General features: G+C 41.9%; 1 protein-coding gene across 4 annotated transcripts in view; it reads right to left on the reverse strand.

The window, feature by feature from the left end:
* Positions 1 to 5394: 5394 nt before the first annotated feature.
* Positions 5395 to 17902, reverse strand: part of cep112 (centrosomal protein 112) — a 62005-nt gene continuing 49497 nt past the window's right edge. The window contains exons 24-27 of one of the 4 annotated variants that reach the window (XM_053852651.1): positions 12287 to 12376; positions 7757 to 7858; positions 6258 to 6327; positions 5395 to 5744 (exon numbers count right to left, since the gene is read on the reverse strand). In XM_053852651.1, the coding sequence (XP_053708626.1) occupies positions 6265 to 6327; positions 7757 to 7858; positions 12287 to 12376 (255 nt within the window). In that variant the 3' untranslated portion in view covers positions 5395 to 5744; positions 6258 to 6264. The remainder of the gene's footprint in view (positions 5745 to 6257; positions 6328 to 7756; positions 7859 to 12286; positions 12377 to 17902) is intronic. The other 3 variants (XM_053852650.1, XM_053852649.1, XM_053852652.1) reach the window with 3 other exon arrangements.

Here is a 17902-nt window from a genome sequence, read left to right on the forward strand (position 1 = left end):
CTGGGCAGCTGACCTCAGGTTAGAACCTGGCTGGGCTGTCCTTGGTTCCTTGGCTCCTGGCTCTATAAAAAGGAAGAAAGCTCAGGAAGGGGGGTGGAGGGGGTGACTACAAAGAGGTCTATAAATAGGGAAGATTCATAAATCATGAGCATCAGTTTATCTGCGTATTTAGTGCAGAAAACAAAGCCTTCCGTGTGTACAGACACGACAAACCGAGGAGGAAGCTAGTCCTCTGGCCACCTCTGATACGGTCATAAACACTTGTGAGTGTGTCAGTGCTGCTGCTCTGTGATCAGTAACTGCTCTCAATTACAGTATTGTGTGCCGTTCCTTTCGACTCGGGGTTAAACACTTTGCAGTCCCCTTTGAAGTACTCATCCCTTTATCTCAAGCCAGAGCCAAGAAATTTTTTGGGGAGGGGGCGACAATGGAAAATGAAACCAAGAGGGAAGCTTATGGCAATTATCAACCACAGCCACAAGCAGGAAGTCCGCTCAGAAAAGACGCAGATAAAGAGAGGAGCCGATGTAGGACAGGGGGTTACTGTTTCAAGTTTGTTTGGGGTGTACACACTCTCCGGGCAACTAACCCTCTGTCACTAGAGGAAATGGAGGCTGCGCCTTCAAAGTAGGTGACAACAGGGGGACAATGGCCTCTGAAGGGCAAGAGGAGCTGATGAGTGGTGCTCAGGAGGTGCACGGAGGTCAAACCCCGACATGTGTGAGGACCAAAGAGGAGGAAGTGGAGTGATGTCACTGGCGAATGAGCAAGGAGCATTCAAATGTGGGGTTAAGATGCTTAAAACCAGCAAAAGAAGTAGGAACGGAAGTGTGAGAGGTCCATTCTCAAGAGTGAACCGGGGGACAGGTGAAGACAGTTGAGGAAAGACAGGCAGGAAATAAAGAGGAAGGTTATTTGTTGGCTTTTTTCCCTTCTTTTTAATCCCATTTTGCGCTTGACTTTTAAGTCTTCGAATGTAAAGAAACAATGTCGGATGCACTGTCTAATCCCGTTTAGGCCATGACGCTCACTCCTCACTGACAGTAATGACTTTCATTTCCTCTGCTCTCACGCTGGAGCACGGCAGACACTTCACAGGACTGACGCCACCGCTCTCTCAGCCGTGTTGAGGGTCAGCCCGAACCCCTCACACACACCCTTGTTCCACGACGTCAACCCCCTCTGAACGTAGACAGCTGGTGAGATGACTCAACATCCTGTCACTCAAGAAAGTTCAAGCTTCAATACCAGCTATGTAGGAGAGTGAAAATTTCAGGAACGTTTGCTGGAACTAAAAGGTGTGAGAGGGAAGAAGAACAAGATGGCAGTTGTGGGGATGTAGCATAAGTTCCTTATGCACTGACAACACTACATAGCTTGAGCAAAACACAATGACTTTATAGTCTTCACATGACCCTCTGTTAGGAGCGAGTAACAAATAGATGTTCTTTAGAAAGGATGTTCTCCATAAGCCGTTTCCATGCATTATAATAATTGGAGTAATGTGATATTTGTTGACAACAATCGCATCCGCTGACTTCCTCTTCCACCCTGGTCACAGATCGAACGAAAGAATCCAATTGTGAACGACAGTGTGTAGTCATTTTAAGAGGTTTGCTGACCTGTTTATTGAGAGAGCCAATATCAAGACCTTACATATCGTCTGTACAAACAGCCTTTGTCTTACTAGTTAGATAACCCTTTGCTTAGCCCTGGGCTCTGTGTAACCGATCAAGTCGGCTTGTCTCCTCCCACCACAGGCCTATATCTTATCAAAAAGAAAATCATCCCTGTTGGGTTGTGTATTATTTTTACATTTATATGCTGTTCAATTTCGTTGTTTGCTAAATTATTTGCATTTGGTCTTATATTTTATTTAGATTTCCAATGACAATTAGATTTTTAAAAAGTATAATCGTGAAGTGAAGTCTCCTTTTTTGCATTTCATTGATTGTTATTTTTATTACAATTCCAGTAAATGGCCTTTGTTATGATACTCCCTTTCAGATCAGTGTTTTTCTTCATAATGTATAGTCATTCCTGAAAAATATATAACTCTGCCACTGAAGAAAAGAAGGATGGGAACTGGATCCTACCACCACTGATGTCAGTGTGAGGAAGCTCTTGAGGGTTTTAATACATGTATGAGCATTTCCGAACACCACACAACATCCCATTAATTCCCCAGAAGGGGAATTAATGAACACCACTGCTCCAGTTCCCCACAGATTCACCCTTACAGTAGAGTATGGGGTTAAAAATGAGCCACTCAAAAAGGCTATTTTACTAAATAACCAGCACAGCTTGTTACGTCATAGAGTTCACACACGATATGAAGGGTCTGCTGGCGTCACAGAACTTTTTGCTTTTCATGCCATGAACCAATCAGAATTCAGGAGTGAAGCCGGCCATTGAATAATTCATTATAGCACTGCAGCAGCTTCATCATTAAAGCTGGAGAAGAAAAACCATGTCTCCAAAATGAGTCATTTTCTTGTGAAAACATGATAGGTTTTCAGGATTTCTACATGATACACAAGTGGAGGATGAAACCGTGAGCCAGTGACGCAGTGAACCTCCCACACTGCACGGTTTCTGTCCCTGTAGCATCAACCGCGCCACGATCACGCCTCAGTATTCTCCCTTCAACCACCCAGCTTCCTTTTCATAGCTCGTGTTGCACTTGAGTGACAGGACAAAAAAACGTAGCCATAAATATGATACCAACAAAGAGATCCCAGCGAGGGGGCGGGGGGTGACAAAGACAGAAGAGGAAACATGATGGAAGACAGAATAAATAGGATAAGTGTTGATGGTGCGCGTGTGAAGCGGCGGAAATAAACACTTTTATTTATGCGAGCGGAGTACATGCTGCCAAAAACAGGCCTCCCAGGGTCTGACTCAGTCTACACTTCTATAAAAAGCAGCAGTGACACACGGTGCATGTGCGGAATCACGCACGGACAATTGCTTTGTCAATCACAGGGATTGAGTACAGTCGAAGACTTGAGCTCCACCTGAACACCTCCAACTGAACAGCGTGGCCATGTGGGGGCCTTTTTTCAGCATAGCTTACTTCAAAGCGATGCTGTACAAACAGAGTCCTGCTATGGTAGAGCAAGAGAGCAAGGCAGCGTAGTGTACAGGCCTCATACATCCATCTGTCAAAGTCAAATACCAAATTTAAATTCTCCTTCTGAGTTCCAGGTGTTTTTCTAAATTGTTCACATGACTTATCATTCATTTTTTAATCAGGGATTATTTTTACATATTTATAGTTCCTCATTTTTCTATACATTAATATACTACATTGTTCCCATTTTTTTTTTAATCGAATGACCCCTTGCATCTGATATTGACGTCTTTTAGTGCCCTCATCTTTTTTCCCTTTGGATAAGCACACACAAACAAGTCATCTGTTCAGACTAACAAGGGTCACTGTTGACCATATTTGAATTGACCGACTTATCAAATGGTTTCTTATTCCTCTACCTATTACAGTCATCCCACACAGCAACCGCGTGCCACATGATGTGCCAGGGAATTGTCACACAACAGTCCGCTGTGTGATGCAGCGATAAGTGTGAGGAAGAGCTTTGATCCCTAAATGGCTCCGTGTCCACCCTGAGGAAATGACACTACGTATTTATGGGAAGACAATTATAGAGATTATTCCGTTGGAAGACAATCAATTAGGGTGAAATTATGTTGGAGCAATAAGAGTGATTAAAGGGACTGGTCCTTCACAGTGCAGCTATGTTTTTAATCATTAACAGGTTTCACTCTACGTTCACCCTCGTAGACATGTTTGGTCCTAGCTTGAACATCTAGTCTAGTGGAGAAAGCTGACAGAGATAAGAGTGAAAGGTGAGGTGGATGTTTGGTTTGGAGACAGAATGAGACGTGCCAGAGATGAAGATACTGCGGACGTCTTTGGTAGTGACTAGGAAGAGCAAGATGCGACTGACGTGCAGAAGGTTGAACAGCCTTCACTTCCTTATATTCATCAATGTCCAACGGTGGACCCACATTTTGTCACTTCATATAACACTGAATGCTAATGGAACAGTCAAATGTTCTGACTGTATTTGCTGAAGTTTGAAAATGCTGACACCAACGAAAACACTTTACAAGGGAGAGAATGCCAATTCAGAAAAACAAATGTTTACTTAGGAGCCACGGTTCTGGAGTTTGGGGTTTAAAAGTACATGAGTTGCTTCAGGACAGACAGAAAGCATAAAACAGTTTAGAGATTAGCTAAAGAGATGACTGCCAACGTCTAAAAAAAGACAAATAATCCTCCGTAGTGAGAAATTTGGATGTGTGAAAAACTAATTCAGCATCCGCTTTGATTTATAAGACAGCCTTTGGAGAGGAGAGTGAAACAAGGTCTTTTGGTAAGTCACTAATGTTACTGTCCTTATTGGAGAAGCAAATGTAACCAAACCAGAGATAGCCACAATCCTCTGTTGACATTTTGACCAAAGAGGGGACGCTCAAGACTTACTCTTTTAGTATTGAATGGCCCATCCAAATTCGAGATGAGGTCCTTCCCAGATGGAGGAGGTCACGTATCTTGGGGACTTGTTCAGGAGTGAGGATGGGGCGCAAAGTTTACGGATGGATGAGTGCGACGTCTGTCGCGGTATAGAAATAGTTGAGGCAAAAGGTCTTGATTTACCAGTTTAGCTTTCGTCCTTCCCTTTCTATTGAGTAAACAAGGTAGTTGGAGGATTTAGCCAGCAGTCACACCAAATCCACTGGCGGTGTGCGATTGTATCGGATGTATCATGTAACCATCTATTTGTTCACTTCACAGCACAGACACAGTGTTTATAGGTACGTTCATTTTTCTGAGGACCATTAGGCTTCACACATTCTCAGATGTCTTCATGTCTCCTATGCAAATTAAGCAGTGCATTCGGAGACAAGAACAAGTCACGGACAACGGGAACATGTTTAAGCGGAGCCTTGAAGCCTCGTGTTAGTGCTTTTTCTGGAGTTTTTCAAAAGTATTCAAGGTTATACATTCCTCAGCTACCAGATACAGCAATCACTGACAGAAGGGCTATCATTAAGACGACCGTTGGTGCGCTTAATTTCTAAACTTCGGAGTTTTGTGGCTGTTTCTTGGACTAATCACGCGGCGTGGGGTTGAGGGAAGCCGCGGGAAACAATGCGGCGGCAGACGAGGAATCACTGGACTCAAGGACTGTAGCATTTGGCTCAAGATCCAAACAATAGACTGACAGCGTTCTTTATCTGAATCCACCACAAAACCTACTCTGCACAGTTCAGCCCGGGTTAGAAAGAGAAAGGCCATGTGCCAAAGGAATCAGGGCGATGGGAATTCAAGGTCACCCACTCCAGTGTTAAGTTGCGGAGCTAATCTTGGTTACTGGCATGTTGTGGCCACACAAGGGCAGCGACCCACTAATGTTTGCGATAATAATCATAGTGGATGATAAAATCTAAAACTTAAAACATGAACAAATCTAAAACATCAAACATGAACAAAGGAACATCTTTTTATTAAATATAGTGCATTCGCTGTGAACAATTCATTAGAACAGTTTCTGAACAAGACAAGGCAACAAGTGAATCATGCCGATGAAATAAACAGAATGATGAACAACAAAACGTAGAACTTAAAGTGATGACTCCGATGACATTTCAGGAGTGGGAAATACTGACACTGGAATGGTTACATCTGATGTCTCCATGCGCAGCGGTGGTCATGCTACCTGCACATAGAAAGACCTGATGATTTCAGGGAAAGCCAGGGTGGATAGAGATGAATGAAAAAAATGAAGACTCAGTCTACCTTAACACAGTTGCCTACCTGCTTACAGAACCTCCACAGGGCCGACATCAGGCAACATCCTTACTATATGCTTCAACATCCCTGACTGTCCTTTTTTAACGGACACCTTTAAATCTTAGCAAATGTCTCCCACTTGTGTTCAGTTTGACATGCAAGTCCATTTTGAATACGAGTCCTCTGGCATTGGATGTTTGTGTGCATGATCATGATCTTACTTTAGCTTCTTATCAGCGGTACTAATGGGGAGATTGTGTAGTCACGGGGCCTTCACTGAGGAAGCCTCTATACTTCTGTCTGAACACTGTCCGTAATAGCTTCAACAAATCAAGACAAACTTTACTCCTACTATGTATTTTTTCAGAAAGGTAAACCAGCGTAAAAGATGAGATGATGCAGGATTATTTGGGATAACTGATAAAGAAGCCAGAATGACCATTTACTTATTGGCGACTTGCGTCGAGTTCCTCTTGCAGCACTGAGTTCCTCTGCTGAAGACGATCGACCTGCAACACAACAAGAGAAACATTCATATAGAGCAGATATGAAGGTATGATGGCTGCGCTTGAAGGTGGAGGGTGTCGGTTAAGTCTCAAAAAGTGGAAGAAAGGCTTGATTGTTGAGTCTAGGGGTCAAGACAGCAGGGTGGAGGGTCATGAGATTAGGGCAGAGAGGTTAAGGCACATGGGGACAGAGGAAAGATTATAAGGCATGTTTGCCAAGGGTAGAACACAAAAAAGGCCAGCACTACTCCTTTGTTTAGCTTCAAAGCATGAGTTTATTTATGAAGTGTCTTTAACTAAAGTTAAAATAAACCACATCTACATTTACACAGAGTCCGACCGAATAATCACGGCTCCGAAAGAATCTGCATTGTTCGGGGTGTTTGGTGCCGGAGCCGAGGCTGCATTCTGTGGGGAGACCTCAGGAAAGACCCACTATTTCATCTGGCACCAACAACCTTTCCACGTTCCTTTGGCCCGGGTAAGAACAATGACCTTTGATGTGTAAAACCGAATCAAGCTTTAATGAGAGGAGAGAACGTTCTGGTCACGAATTATATCTATCAGATCTTTATGCCTTTATGATCCTATTAGATTGTTTGGACTGTTCGAACATTAAGAGTGGTTATTATGAAACCAATCACCTAAAATTGTAGCCCAGGGTCCAGTCATTGTAACTAAAGAACCATTTTCATATTGCACATTGGTGCCAGGAAGAATCCGGGGAAATTCTGAGCGCTGGTTCAGAGAGAGTACAAGGCTACAATACTGTGGTCGGGATGACTGGGTGATCTGGTGAGGAGAGGATTGGAAGTCACCATGAAAGAGAATGTCTGTGATTGAGTGCCACACCGAAACCAGACGGAAATCTTGGATTTCTTTTGATATTATCATGACATCAGTTTCTGCTTCACACGGTTTCCCTTTTAATCATGTTGGGTGCACAGATGCAACATCACGGTTGGTTTTCTCTGTAAACTAACCGCCAACTAACTAACTCTGACTGAGGAAGGAGTTTTGGATCTGGAAAACTAAGTTCGAGTCGAAACAGAATAGTTTATCACAACCACAAATTTGTTCCTGCTACTCCATATACAAAATGCTTCTTGCTAAATCAATTGCACAGTTTCTTGCCTTGAACTTCGCCTTATGACCTGGTCTTCCTTGGGAATAGCACGTTTACCCTCCAAATTTGTAGCTCATTTTAATGCCTACTACATCACCATTTTTGGGTTCCTTCAGGAGTTAATTCCCTTGAGTCCTTCAAAAACAAAAAGCATAGTGGGTCTGCTTCTCACGTTCTTCAATACCATCCCACTTCTAACACCCCCTGACTGGAAAATGACGTCCATAGAAAAATGCTGATGTTGTCACTAGATGTTTTAGACTTCTAGGTCATAGACAGGCATCTCTCTCTGCGTTATTATCTCACCTGAGATTTGAGGGCTGTGATCGTGTTTTCCAACTCATTTTGGACCCCAGCTGGAATCAAAGCTTCCATCTTCTCAGCGTATTCTTGATGCACCATTGTCACCTACGAGGCACAAACAAAATAGCACAACTGAAAATCCAGAAACACATGTTTTAAATAGTTAATATTTGGTAAATTATACTTCAGTATATAAAAAGTAGTGTGTCATCCACACTTGGACATGTGCACACAGTGTGCGCACAAAAAGGGTATCCCCTCTTTATTTATGGATTCTGAGTATTCCCTCACTTCACAGCTCCTTCTCATCTCCACAGGGGGCCCCGGCATGACTCGCACTGCAATGCACCCCCTACTGGCAGCTGATGACTACAGCTGGTGACGGCACAAAGCATTTACAAGCTGGACCCGACCAGGTTTAGTAAGAGGGGGCACGGTGGAGACTGACGCTGCATCAAATGCACCAGCAGCTGAGTGGCATCTACGCTAACTGAGAGGAAATCTGTCCCGATCTAAATTACACTGCAGTAAACCGAGGTCTGATTATAGAAGTTAGAAGGGCTGGGCTGGCACGGCCCCCGTAGTTTTACCCACAAACACACAGACAGTCATATGGATGGACACGTAGATGTATAGAATGCAAATAGATCGTAACTGAGAGACCTTCTAGAATGTTTATATCAGTACTGTTTCACATCAAACAACCACATGGCAGGACATGACACTGGAAAAAGGAACACAAATTGAAGAAAAATGTATGGACTCATGATCATTATGGCCTCGATGCGGAGTTCAAGACCGATAATTGCCCAACAAAACGCTGAATGTAAAAGGTGCAGATAGGCGAGGAACATCAATAGATTATACATCTAGCCTAATCAAAATATTACTCAAAAAGGTCATTTTAATGTAACTGTAGCAGGCAATTGGCCAAAAAAATTACAATGCTAGTCAAATTTATCTTTAGAGATAAAATGAACCTTGTGGGAGAAGTGCTGTAAACATCTTGACACATGATGACCTCGACCTTTGAGGACCCACACAGACAGTGCTTGACCTTTTTCATGGGTGCTTAAGCACCAAGAAGGCCGGCGCCTTTGGTTGAAACGTGTGTACATTTTCGACTTCTGCGTAAACATTTATAATAAGCAACAGCCATTTTGATTGTGAAGAGCTTTAAACATTTAGACAAATCAACTGCATCACACTGTCAGAGACCCCAACCTCTCATCAAGCCAGCCTTTCAAATAAACAGAGCACGAGCACGGGTAGAGGGAGGGGGGCAAAAATTGGTTTTCCTGAAATAATTTTCCTGTTGTGGATTTAACTGATTGTTCTGGCTTTGGCTAATTAATCTTCTTGGGCACAATGAAAGGGATTGGGAAGCAGTTCAAAGGAACCCGCTGTATAAATGATCCCGACATGAAGCGGCTCACTTTGTCCCGGCACAGCGTGTAGAAGATTAGCCTGCCACAACTTTGCCAAATTTTAATTTATGTGTTGGACCAATAATATTGGGCTGGAAATCCAACAGCAAAGAGCAGCACTCTATGTTTTTTATTTCAGTCGGTGTGAATAAAGGACATGAAAAAAGACACATATTCACACTCAAATACTAGTATCAGCATTAGAAGTGTTTCAAACACAAAGCCTGGACATTTGCCATAAATTCCCATTTTCTTTTCTCATATATAATAGCAAAGTCAAGCTAGATATCAGCCAAAACCGGACTTGAACATAACACTTCTTAATGACCCACACACAATAGTGTTCATTCACTCCTGCAAAGCTTAAATAGCTTGGACTTCAGTAGGAATGATCGACAATGTCATTGCTGGGAGATGTAAATGGAAGAGTAGCTTTTGTGTCCTTCAAAACACATTACTATATTCATATACAGAATGCAGAAGAACATAAAAGAACATATACATCCTATAAATTTCGAGGTCGGTATGTTTTTTTCCCCAGGATGCTTCACATGAGCAATACAAAGAATTAGCATTTCTATATTTCCACAGCACGTCAAACTATTCCAGCTATGTGTGTGGGAGGAAGCAGCAGCTTGCGGATGATAGGTTCGATTCAGTAGCAGTTCTTCCTGAATCCGTAAGAAAATAAAGCTGCTATTTCTCTCAACAACGTCAAAAATTGAAACTAAGAACATACTTAAAACATGTCACTCATTCCCTGTGCCCTGTTCCCTGTGTTACTTCTGTCGCTTTGGATCTCAGAGTCCCTTCGCTCACATCCTTATTTTTCCACATTTTCATACTTTCAACACCTTTTTTACACCAAAGACATATTTCTTTCTCTGGCAGGTGGCAGGCGGAGTGTGACTGCCTCCACATTAAAGCCTCGTCACCATTAAAACAGATGTTTGGTGCTTTTTGAAAAGAACTACTGATCAAACCTTCCATGAGTCTTTAGTCAATGATGGACTCCAGATGAGAGAGGAACGCACAAGGGAAAACGCTCTGCCACTTTTTTCAAAGGTTTAGTAATGACTTTGTTGATCTGAAAAAAAATTAGGTGTCATCTCAATTTCTCTTTTAAAAAGAGACTTTGTTTATGATGAAACGCGATTCTATAGTTTTGAAGAGTCATCTTGAAAAGACAGCATCTCATCTATATATAGTCTTTAGATTATAGTTTTGAGTTCCTTGTGTGTTTGCTACAGTCATGCAGCATCGTTTTTGACAGCTGCCAGCAAAAAGAACAAGCCCTTCACACTTCCAACATTTTCAGGCAGGTTTGTCACACTAAATGAAGGTAGAAAAATGCTAATAAAGTGAGTCAAAATGTGACAGGGATGGATTGGTTAGCTTTATGGGGGGGGTGGGCAAAAATGTGACAAAAGCCATCTAAGTGGTAAAAAAAGTTAACTTGAGTTCACCAAGAAGTGATTTGAATTCACAAATGTCTCCCCGCAAGAGCAAAAAAATGAGGATTTAAAAAGAATATTTAAAAATGCTTCAGATCTCGGTGAGGCTGTTACAACCAGAGGATAGATTGGTAGCTGCTGATGTAATATGCCTCCACAAAAACATCACAGAAAAACAAGTGAGCGCTCAGACCTCAAGTTCAACTCATCTGCATTTCGATGTCTGAAGAATTTGATTCCTCAAATCATTCCTCTCAACCAAACTCTACTGCCACAGAAAAACTGTGATATCCAGTGGACTTCGATGTTTTCACACGAGGAGGAAAACCCTTGACAGAGAAGCAAAACTGTCAGCTGTTATTGTACAGTTGAGATTTTTGAAGCAACATATGTGTGGCACAGTAAGAAATGCTGCATGTGGTGCGAATTATCAGAATACAAAAGTGAAGGGTTGTTATTGTGAGACGATGGAATGAAAGCTCCTTTATTAACCAAAAACATACAATGAATGACCTACTTATATGATTTCCTTAATATCGTGAACTGGTTTTGGCATCACATTTATTGCACAGATTTATACCTAAATCTGTTTTTGTAGACTGTTCCATGACTCCCAAAAACAGAACAACATCAAATAGTTGTATTAACTGCAGAATGACAATTTGTCCTCAAACAATGACCTCACGAGCTACCTCCCAAGACTAACCTGAGAGGTACTCCACTGCCACCACCACATGTTTTTATGCAGATAGCCTGACACTGGTCATAATTTTGTAGAGGTTTGATCCCAAATATCACAATTGCGTCAAACAACGAATATAACCGCGTATTTTGGTTTTGTATATTTAATTATTTCCATACAAAACTGTGTCACAGACTAAAGGGAAGTTTGTCAAATATTTGTGTGTGTTTCTGACCATAGGGTTCTAAACATCACTGAACCCCTTTTATAGCCGATGGACACTGAGGTGTGTGATGAGTGTGTGAAGTGTGTACAAGGGTCAGTGGGTGGTTCTAAAGAGTCATGAGAGAATGAATGTCTTTGGTGAACATACCAGAACACAAAGATCCTGAGACAGTCTAGTCATTAGTGCTTTCTTCTCAGTGTGTGTCAAGGTCAAAGAGAGAGAATGATTACAGGGCAGAGATGGTGTGTGTGTGTGTGTGTGTGTGTGTCAGTCTAGAGACTTTCCTCTGAACACAGGCAGAGGTGGCATTCCTGGCCTTAGGCACAGCCTCTTGAAGCCAAATTTTCAAAGAATTTGAGAAATGTCTCAGGAATCATGTCGAAAGTAAATGTGAAATGGTGAAATGTTTAATCAACAACGCTGGTGTCATCTGGAAAAAAAGGCAATGCTATGATTACATGAGGGAGCAACTCATTTCATGCCCTCACAGATATCATGTATCTAAATATAGCCCGCTAACGTGAACTCACATAAAGAAGTATTCCACATATTCCGTCAAAATAAACTGTGGAAAGATATTTATGCGAAATAGAGGTGATGTTTTTATGACATAAATGACAGACATGTTGACAGCTGCCAAAACACCACAGAGTGATGCAACAATCTTGGTGAAATTCTGAGTCACGACCACGCTCCGATTGTAACTGAGAAGAAGATGAGAAACGGGAAAGAGCATGTTATTACCTTCTCTTCAGTTTCAAGCTCTTTCCTAAGCAGCTTGTTCTCTGAGAGACTCAACTGCCTCTCAAGACTTCCCACTTTTTCCTGCAGAGCCTGGAGGAAGGAGGAGAGAACCGCTTGTCAGTAGGCAGATAGTGAACAAAAAGCTATCTTTTCATTTACAGCATAAATGGTAACAAGTAGGATTGTGTTTAACAAAGTGTGTCATGTTATTCCTTAAATACTGAAGGAAGAAAAAAGGGTGGAAGCATATGGAAAACATCATACACAGGAGGGCTGGCCTCAGGGTGTTCTGCAGAACGTCAGCAACATAAAAGCAGAAAAACATTTGCCTCAATGATGAATTCCACAGTGTTAAATTAGTTAATCATTTTGATCCCGGTCATCAGGCTCACACTGGTCTGAAATAATGACTAGCAAGAAAACATTCTGGGCGTATTGTGCAACACAAAGCTGAAGTTTGCCTCCCCAGCTCTTGGCCTTGAGATAAAATGAGACAGATGTTTGCATGTTTCACAGATGTTGTGCTCTTCTTCTCGTAAACACAAAGTCAGATGCTACATAGGACTTCATCTCGGGAGGATCCGCCGCGTTACATCTGCGAGTGGGCGAGCAAACACATTCAACTACACAAGATTTCAAGACGCGCCAGTGTGTGTGTGAGACAGTCGACAACACCAGTACGATGAGTGTCTTTCACCACCACAAATGAGTGAGGAGGCCAGGTGTCATTCCGTCATGGCCGTCTAATCTTCAAGCTTTGTGGAGCCGTAAATCACACATTCATGTGTGATTCTGGGCTCTGGGGTCAAGACAAACTTTAGGGAAGTAACTTGCTCTGAGCTGCGCTTATAATAAGTTGACAAAACAGTTGGGTTTGGGCCTCAATTTGCTCCTTAGCTGTTGTGCAAATGAGCACAAATAACAAGGAAGGTTTATTATTGTGATTAGCAACATCAAACTCACTCCACTTAGCTGCTTCACTTCACTGTGTAGGCTAATTTAAGCCTCTGGGAGACGGATTTATACATCAACAGACTTGAACAATTTATGTCTGACATGATCAGTGCCTGCCGTATTTAAAAGTGTTGATCTTGTTAATCTGTGGGTTTCGACAGCGAGTCACGACTCCCTCTCATCACTGCCCACATCTACAGACCCCTTGCACTCTGTTTCATCATTCTGTTTTGATTATTGGTGATAAAACCTTTTTTACAGTTGAGCCGATGATACAATTGCTTTCTGGTTCCTTTGGACAGTCATTTTTAGACTACACATTACTTTGATACTGAAGCTGCCAAACAACCACATGTTCAACCTTTAACATCTTTTCTACGAAAGCCCAGATCCCACTGGTTCAGAGAGAATTTAAATGTTTGTCTCTCTTCCATCATGTGGGCTCAAATCAGATAAGCGAAGGAAATCGTCAAACATCAAAAATGGATCTAAGGGATGTGATTTTTGAGGAGGGATGGAAGCTCATTACAGCTACATCTGAGAGCCTATGGTTTTAATCAGACCACAAATTTGACACTAAGTCATGTAATCTTGAGCAGATAAAGTGCATGGTAAGCTAGCTAGCTGTTACAATCGTACTGAGTTTTACATTCACTCCAGGGAGACATAAAATAGAAAGCTTTAGGTCTATTTATATCTGGGATAAACTGAATGACTATAACTTAACCATAATTAATTCAGGGAACTAAAACTAAAATTATTTCAGATTTAAGAGTGATTTACATCTATAAAATGAAGCTGAGTCAAGCAAAAATAAACACATAAAGACTAGAGTAGTTGACCGCAGTACAGCAAATATACTAATAGGTCGGTTTTTATTTGGTGAAGTCATGAGCCACAAGCCGGATAAGAACACTGTTCATGAAAACCATAAATGAAAACCTAAATTTTAACTGAAGGCAATGTTTGCGATCATTATTCTATCATTTTAGTTTCTGTCTAGAAACAAGCTAAACCACTGCTCAGCAACAGACTCTGAGAAGCGAAACATTTTTGTTGGAAAAATAATGACAGCAAATCTATCCTTTCGCAAAGATGGACACCTGAGTTTACTGAAGGTTACTGATATAGAGACAACATCACATTAATAGAAGCATTGGCAGTAAAAAAAAAATAATTATATATATATATATATATATATATATATATATATATATATATATATATAGAGAGAGAGAGAGAGAGAGAGAGAGAGAGAGAAAGAGATTTACATATGTGTTGCTAGGCAATGAATTCCAATGTAAAATACACATTTTTAGACAGACATTTGATGGATGCAATCCCACTAATTACCACTATATTACTTATTACTAACTTAATAACATGACATGAATGTAGCACAACTGAATTTACTAAGCGTTTCTGAAAACAATGCATTGTGTGATGCTATTGTAACTCACTATCTGGGAGATAATGGATGACAAAATGACGAAGAGGAAGTGTGAAGCAGAGACACATGTGGATGAAGTACAGAGATACCCAGCAGTGCTGTTACCTGCTGTACAGCCTCTCTCACCTTCCTGCCTGTACTCTACATCTGGCTTTCATTCCAAACTTTTGGCTCAAAGGATTAGTGAGGCACACGAGCGCTCGCTCACACAAACACACTGCTCGTAGAGAAGCAGGCAGGTATGGGCCTGCATTAATATTAACAGCAGAAGTTCTTCAAAATGCGAGTGCTAAAGTCTGTAAAATGAGTGTGCATTTTCTCTGTTGTGTTCACACACAAGTCTATAGACACATTGATGCCTGAGTCATCTTTCCTGGGTGGTCTTCCTGTGCAGATAAGGAGAGCATGTTTCCCTAGGGTGAAGTAAAAAGCAACACAGGGCAAGGAAAAAAAGCAAAGAATAAAGACCAGAGGGAATGGTGGGAGGAGGAAAAAAGGCCAGGGGCCTCTTTAAACTTTGTGTTTTGTTAGGAGCTGAGCTGCTCTTCATGTGCGGCGGAGCCTTCTATTTGCAGCGTGCTGTCAGAAGTTTCTCCCAAAGTCGGGATTAAAGAGATCCTCTAATGACACTGAGGCTGGACGACTTCAGACAGCAGCAGAAACCTCACAGTGCACCGCCTCCAGCCACACACACACGTACAAAAAAAAGGAACAGACACATACACAAGGGGCACGAAGTGCACAGACATACATAAACAAAGGCACAGTATGTGGAATGCACACACTTAGAACAAGGCAGTGTGTACGTCTACTGATCTTATGGTAAATAATAAAAGAGGTGCTAACCTCAAGGAGAGATGGATGGCCAGAGAGATGAGAACAGACTTTCTTTTATCTGCACTTTTATCAAAAGACTGTGGGAAAAGTAAAAATGTGAGACAGCAACTGCAGGAGGAGGGGGGTGAGGGGAGAAGCCTCCGTCCTGAGGTGTTAAAGAGAAACTCTGACTTGAGCGTCTACCTGTATGGAGGAATTAAAAAAGACCTGCTCGGGCACGTTAACGTGGCCTGCCTCTTCAAACATACCGCTGAGAGTTAAAAGCGTCGGCCTGTCTTCAGAACTTTGATGTTTCTTGGCACTTTATACTGGAGTTGTTTTGGAAGTGAAGGGGAAACATGTCAGAGCCCAAACTAGAATTTACCCCTATTGTAATAGTCAGTTTTAGAGGCTTCGTCAACAATTGCTGCTGTGATGAAAACATGTTAGGACTGAGCTATGCCCATAAGGCCAACGGAACGTGTCATGTTGGAACTCTGTGTGACTTTCAGCTGTTGTGAAAGAGAATCAAAGAATGATGAAAATGACATTTTCGAGGCTGATTGAAATGTGTGCTTGGAATAATCATATCAGCATGTTGACTCAAAGATCATAACACAATCAAGACATGCAATAAAAACACAACATAATTTATGTCACTTGAATGTTTGTCTACAGTGGTACGCTAGTCTGTTTCCTATGTTGAAGCGCTATCTTCTCCAGCACGTCCAGCTTCTCTGATATGCTAGTCTGCCAAGAATTCTACAAAGACCATCAATCTGCCAACACTTTTTGAAACGTGCACTTGCAAAAATTAACTTCCAAAGAAAAGCAGAAGGTCAGCAACAGTGATCTGAGCTGGAGAAATAAACACTCATGTTCAACGAATAGAGCCTGAAACTGCTCATGAGCACATCATGTCCGATTGGAATTCACTGAACATGACATGCTAGAACTTATCATAACAAAAATGCCTCCACAACTGGACTGTAAACTGTCTGCTCATGCTATTCTGTTAAATTGAGTAATGTTTTTATTTTGTGTGTGAAAAGACATTTGAAATTGAGGGGCAGAAAGACTTTGTGAGACAAAAATGGAAATACGTGTGTGCAGAAATGAACACTGTGTGTGTATTTATTTGCGCGTGTGCGTGCACATGGCATCCCTCTGGAGAGAGACAGGAAGCGCTGCTGTGGGGAGCGGGAACAGCGGTGCTGATCAAAGGCCCAGGCGGGTGACACTCTGGGCGGAGTGCCATTGTTTATTCACCAGCCATCTCTCCCTTTTGGCATGGCGAGGTGAGCATGTGTGCTTCTGTGTGTGTTTGTAGACATGCAGGAGAAAAGTGTGAGAAAAAAAACTGTTTCAAAGATAGCGGGTTGGAAAGATGGCCTATGTGAAAAGTGAAGAGAGATTCAATGTGTTTCTTTATACCTTCACTTGGCAGGGTAATATCAGTTTGGGTTGTGTCACTATTGGCAGCTGCACAAATCAGCAGGCATGCACTTTCTCTCTCTCTATCTCTCTCCTCACATGATTCATATCATATACATATGCTAATTAAATTATTACACAGCAATAAGTTAAGAAATGGTGCTCTCATAAAGTATGTTTATAGCAGGCATTTATCCAGAAGATGACTGCAACTGGTTCAGTCCAAACCCGGAGTTGCCTCTAGACTTCTTCCTTGAGGCTTCAATATGCAAGAACTTCTAGACAATCAAGCATGTTTGAGGAAGCACAGCTGTTTGCCACCAAACTGACTTCCTGTTTATCTTCCAAAATAAAGGCTACACAACCCTTGCAAAGACAGATTTAATTGGGTATACACACAACACAAAGGACGATCTCCTGTCTTCAATGCTTCACAAACAAAAGGAATATGTAACTGGTGTTCTAAAAAGAAAAAGCACTTTATGAGATAAAACGGTTTCTGCAGTTAACAACCACATTTAAGAAGTCAAAAGTACAGTGGAGCTACAGAGCGAGCTAAATTTGGGCTAAAAACGGCAGGATGAGTCTGGCAAAGAAAAAAGGACGTCTGATCCTGTGCAGCATGCATTCTGAACAACTGTTTTGGGATTATCCCGATTCAAATGTGCGGCTAACTTTGATGTTATTTTCTTTCCCTCCCATTGTCTGAAGCCCTGCGCTCTCGTCATAATCCGGGACTCTTTGAAGTGAGCAGCATGGAAACCATGTCAGCAGGCGACACACTCCCCGCGATGGCTCATTGACAGCTCTCCGCCACTACTTTCTTTTCTCTTTGCTCCTTTCTTGCCTTTTTGTTTGCCATCTAAATCCTCATACTTCCTGAATCCTTTCATTGCCCACCCATCATTGTGTGCAAACGAACGCTTCTCTCCTGCAGCTTTCACGTACAATAACTATTTATC

The sequence above is a fragment of the Synchiropus splendidus genome, chromosome 19 (assembly GCF_027744825.2).
Source record: "Synchiropus splendidus isolate RoL2022-P1 chromosome 19, RoL_Sspl_1.0, whole genome shotgun sequence".
Taxonomy (NCBI): domain Eukaryota; kingdom Metazoa; phylum Chordata; class Actinopteri; order Syngnathiformes; family Callionymidae; genus Synchiropus; species Synchiropus splendidus.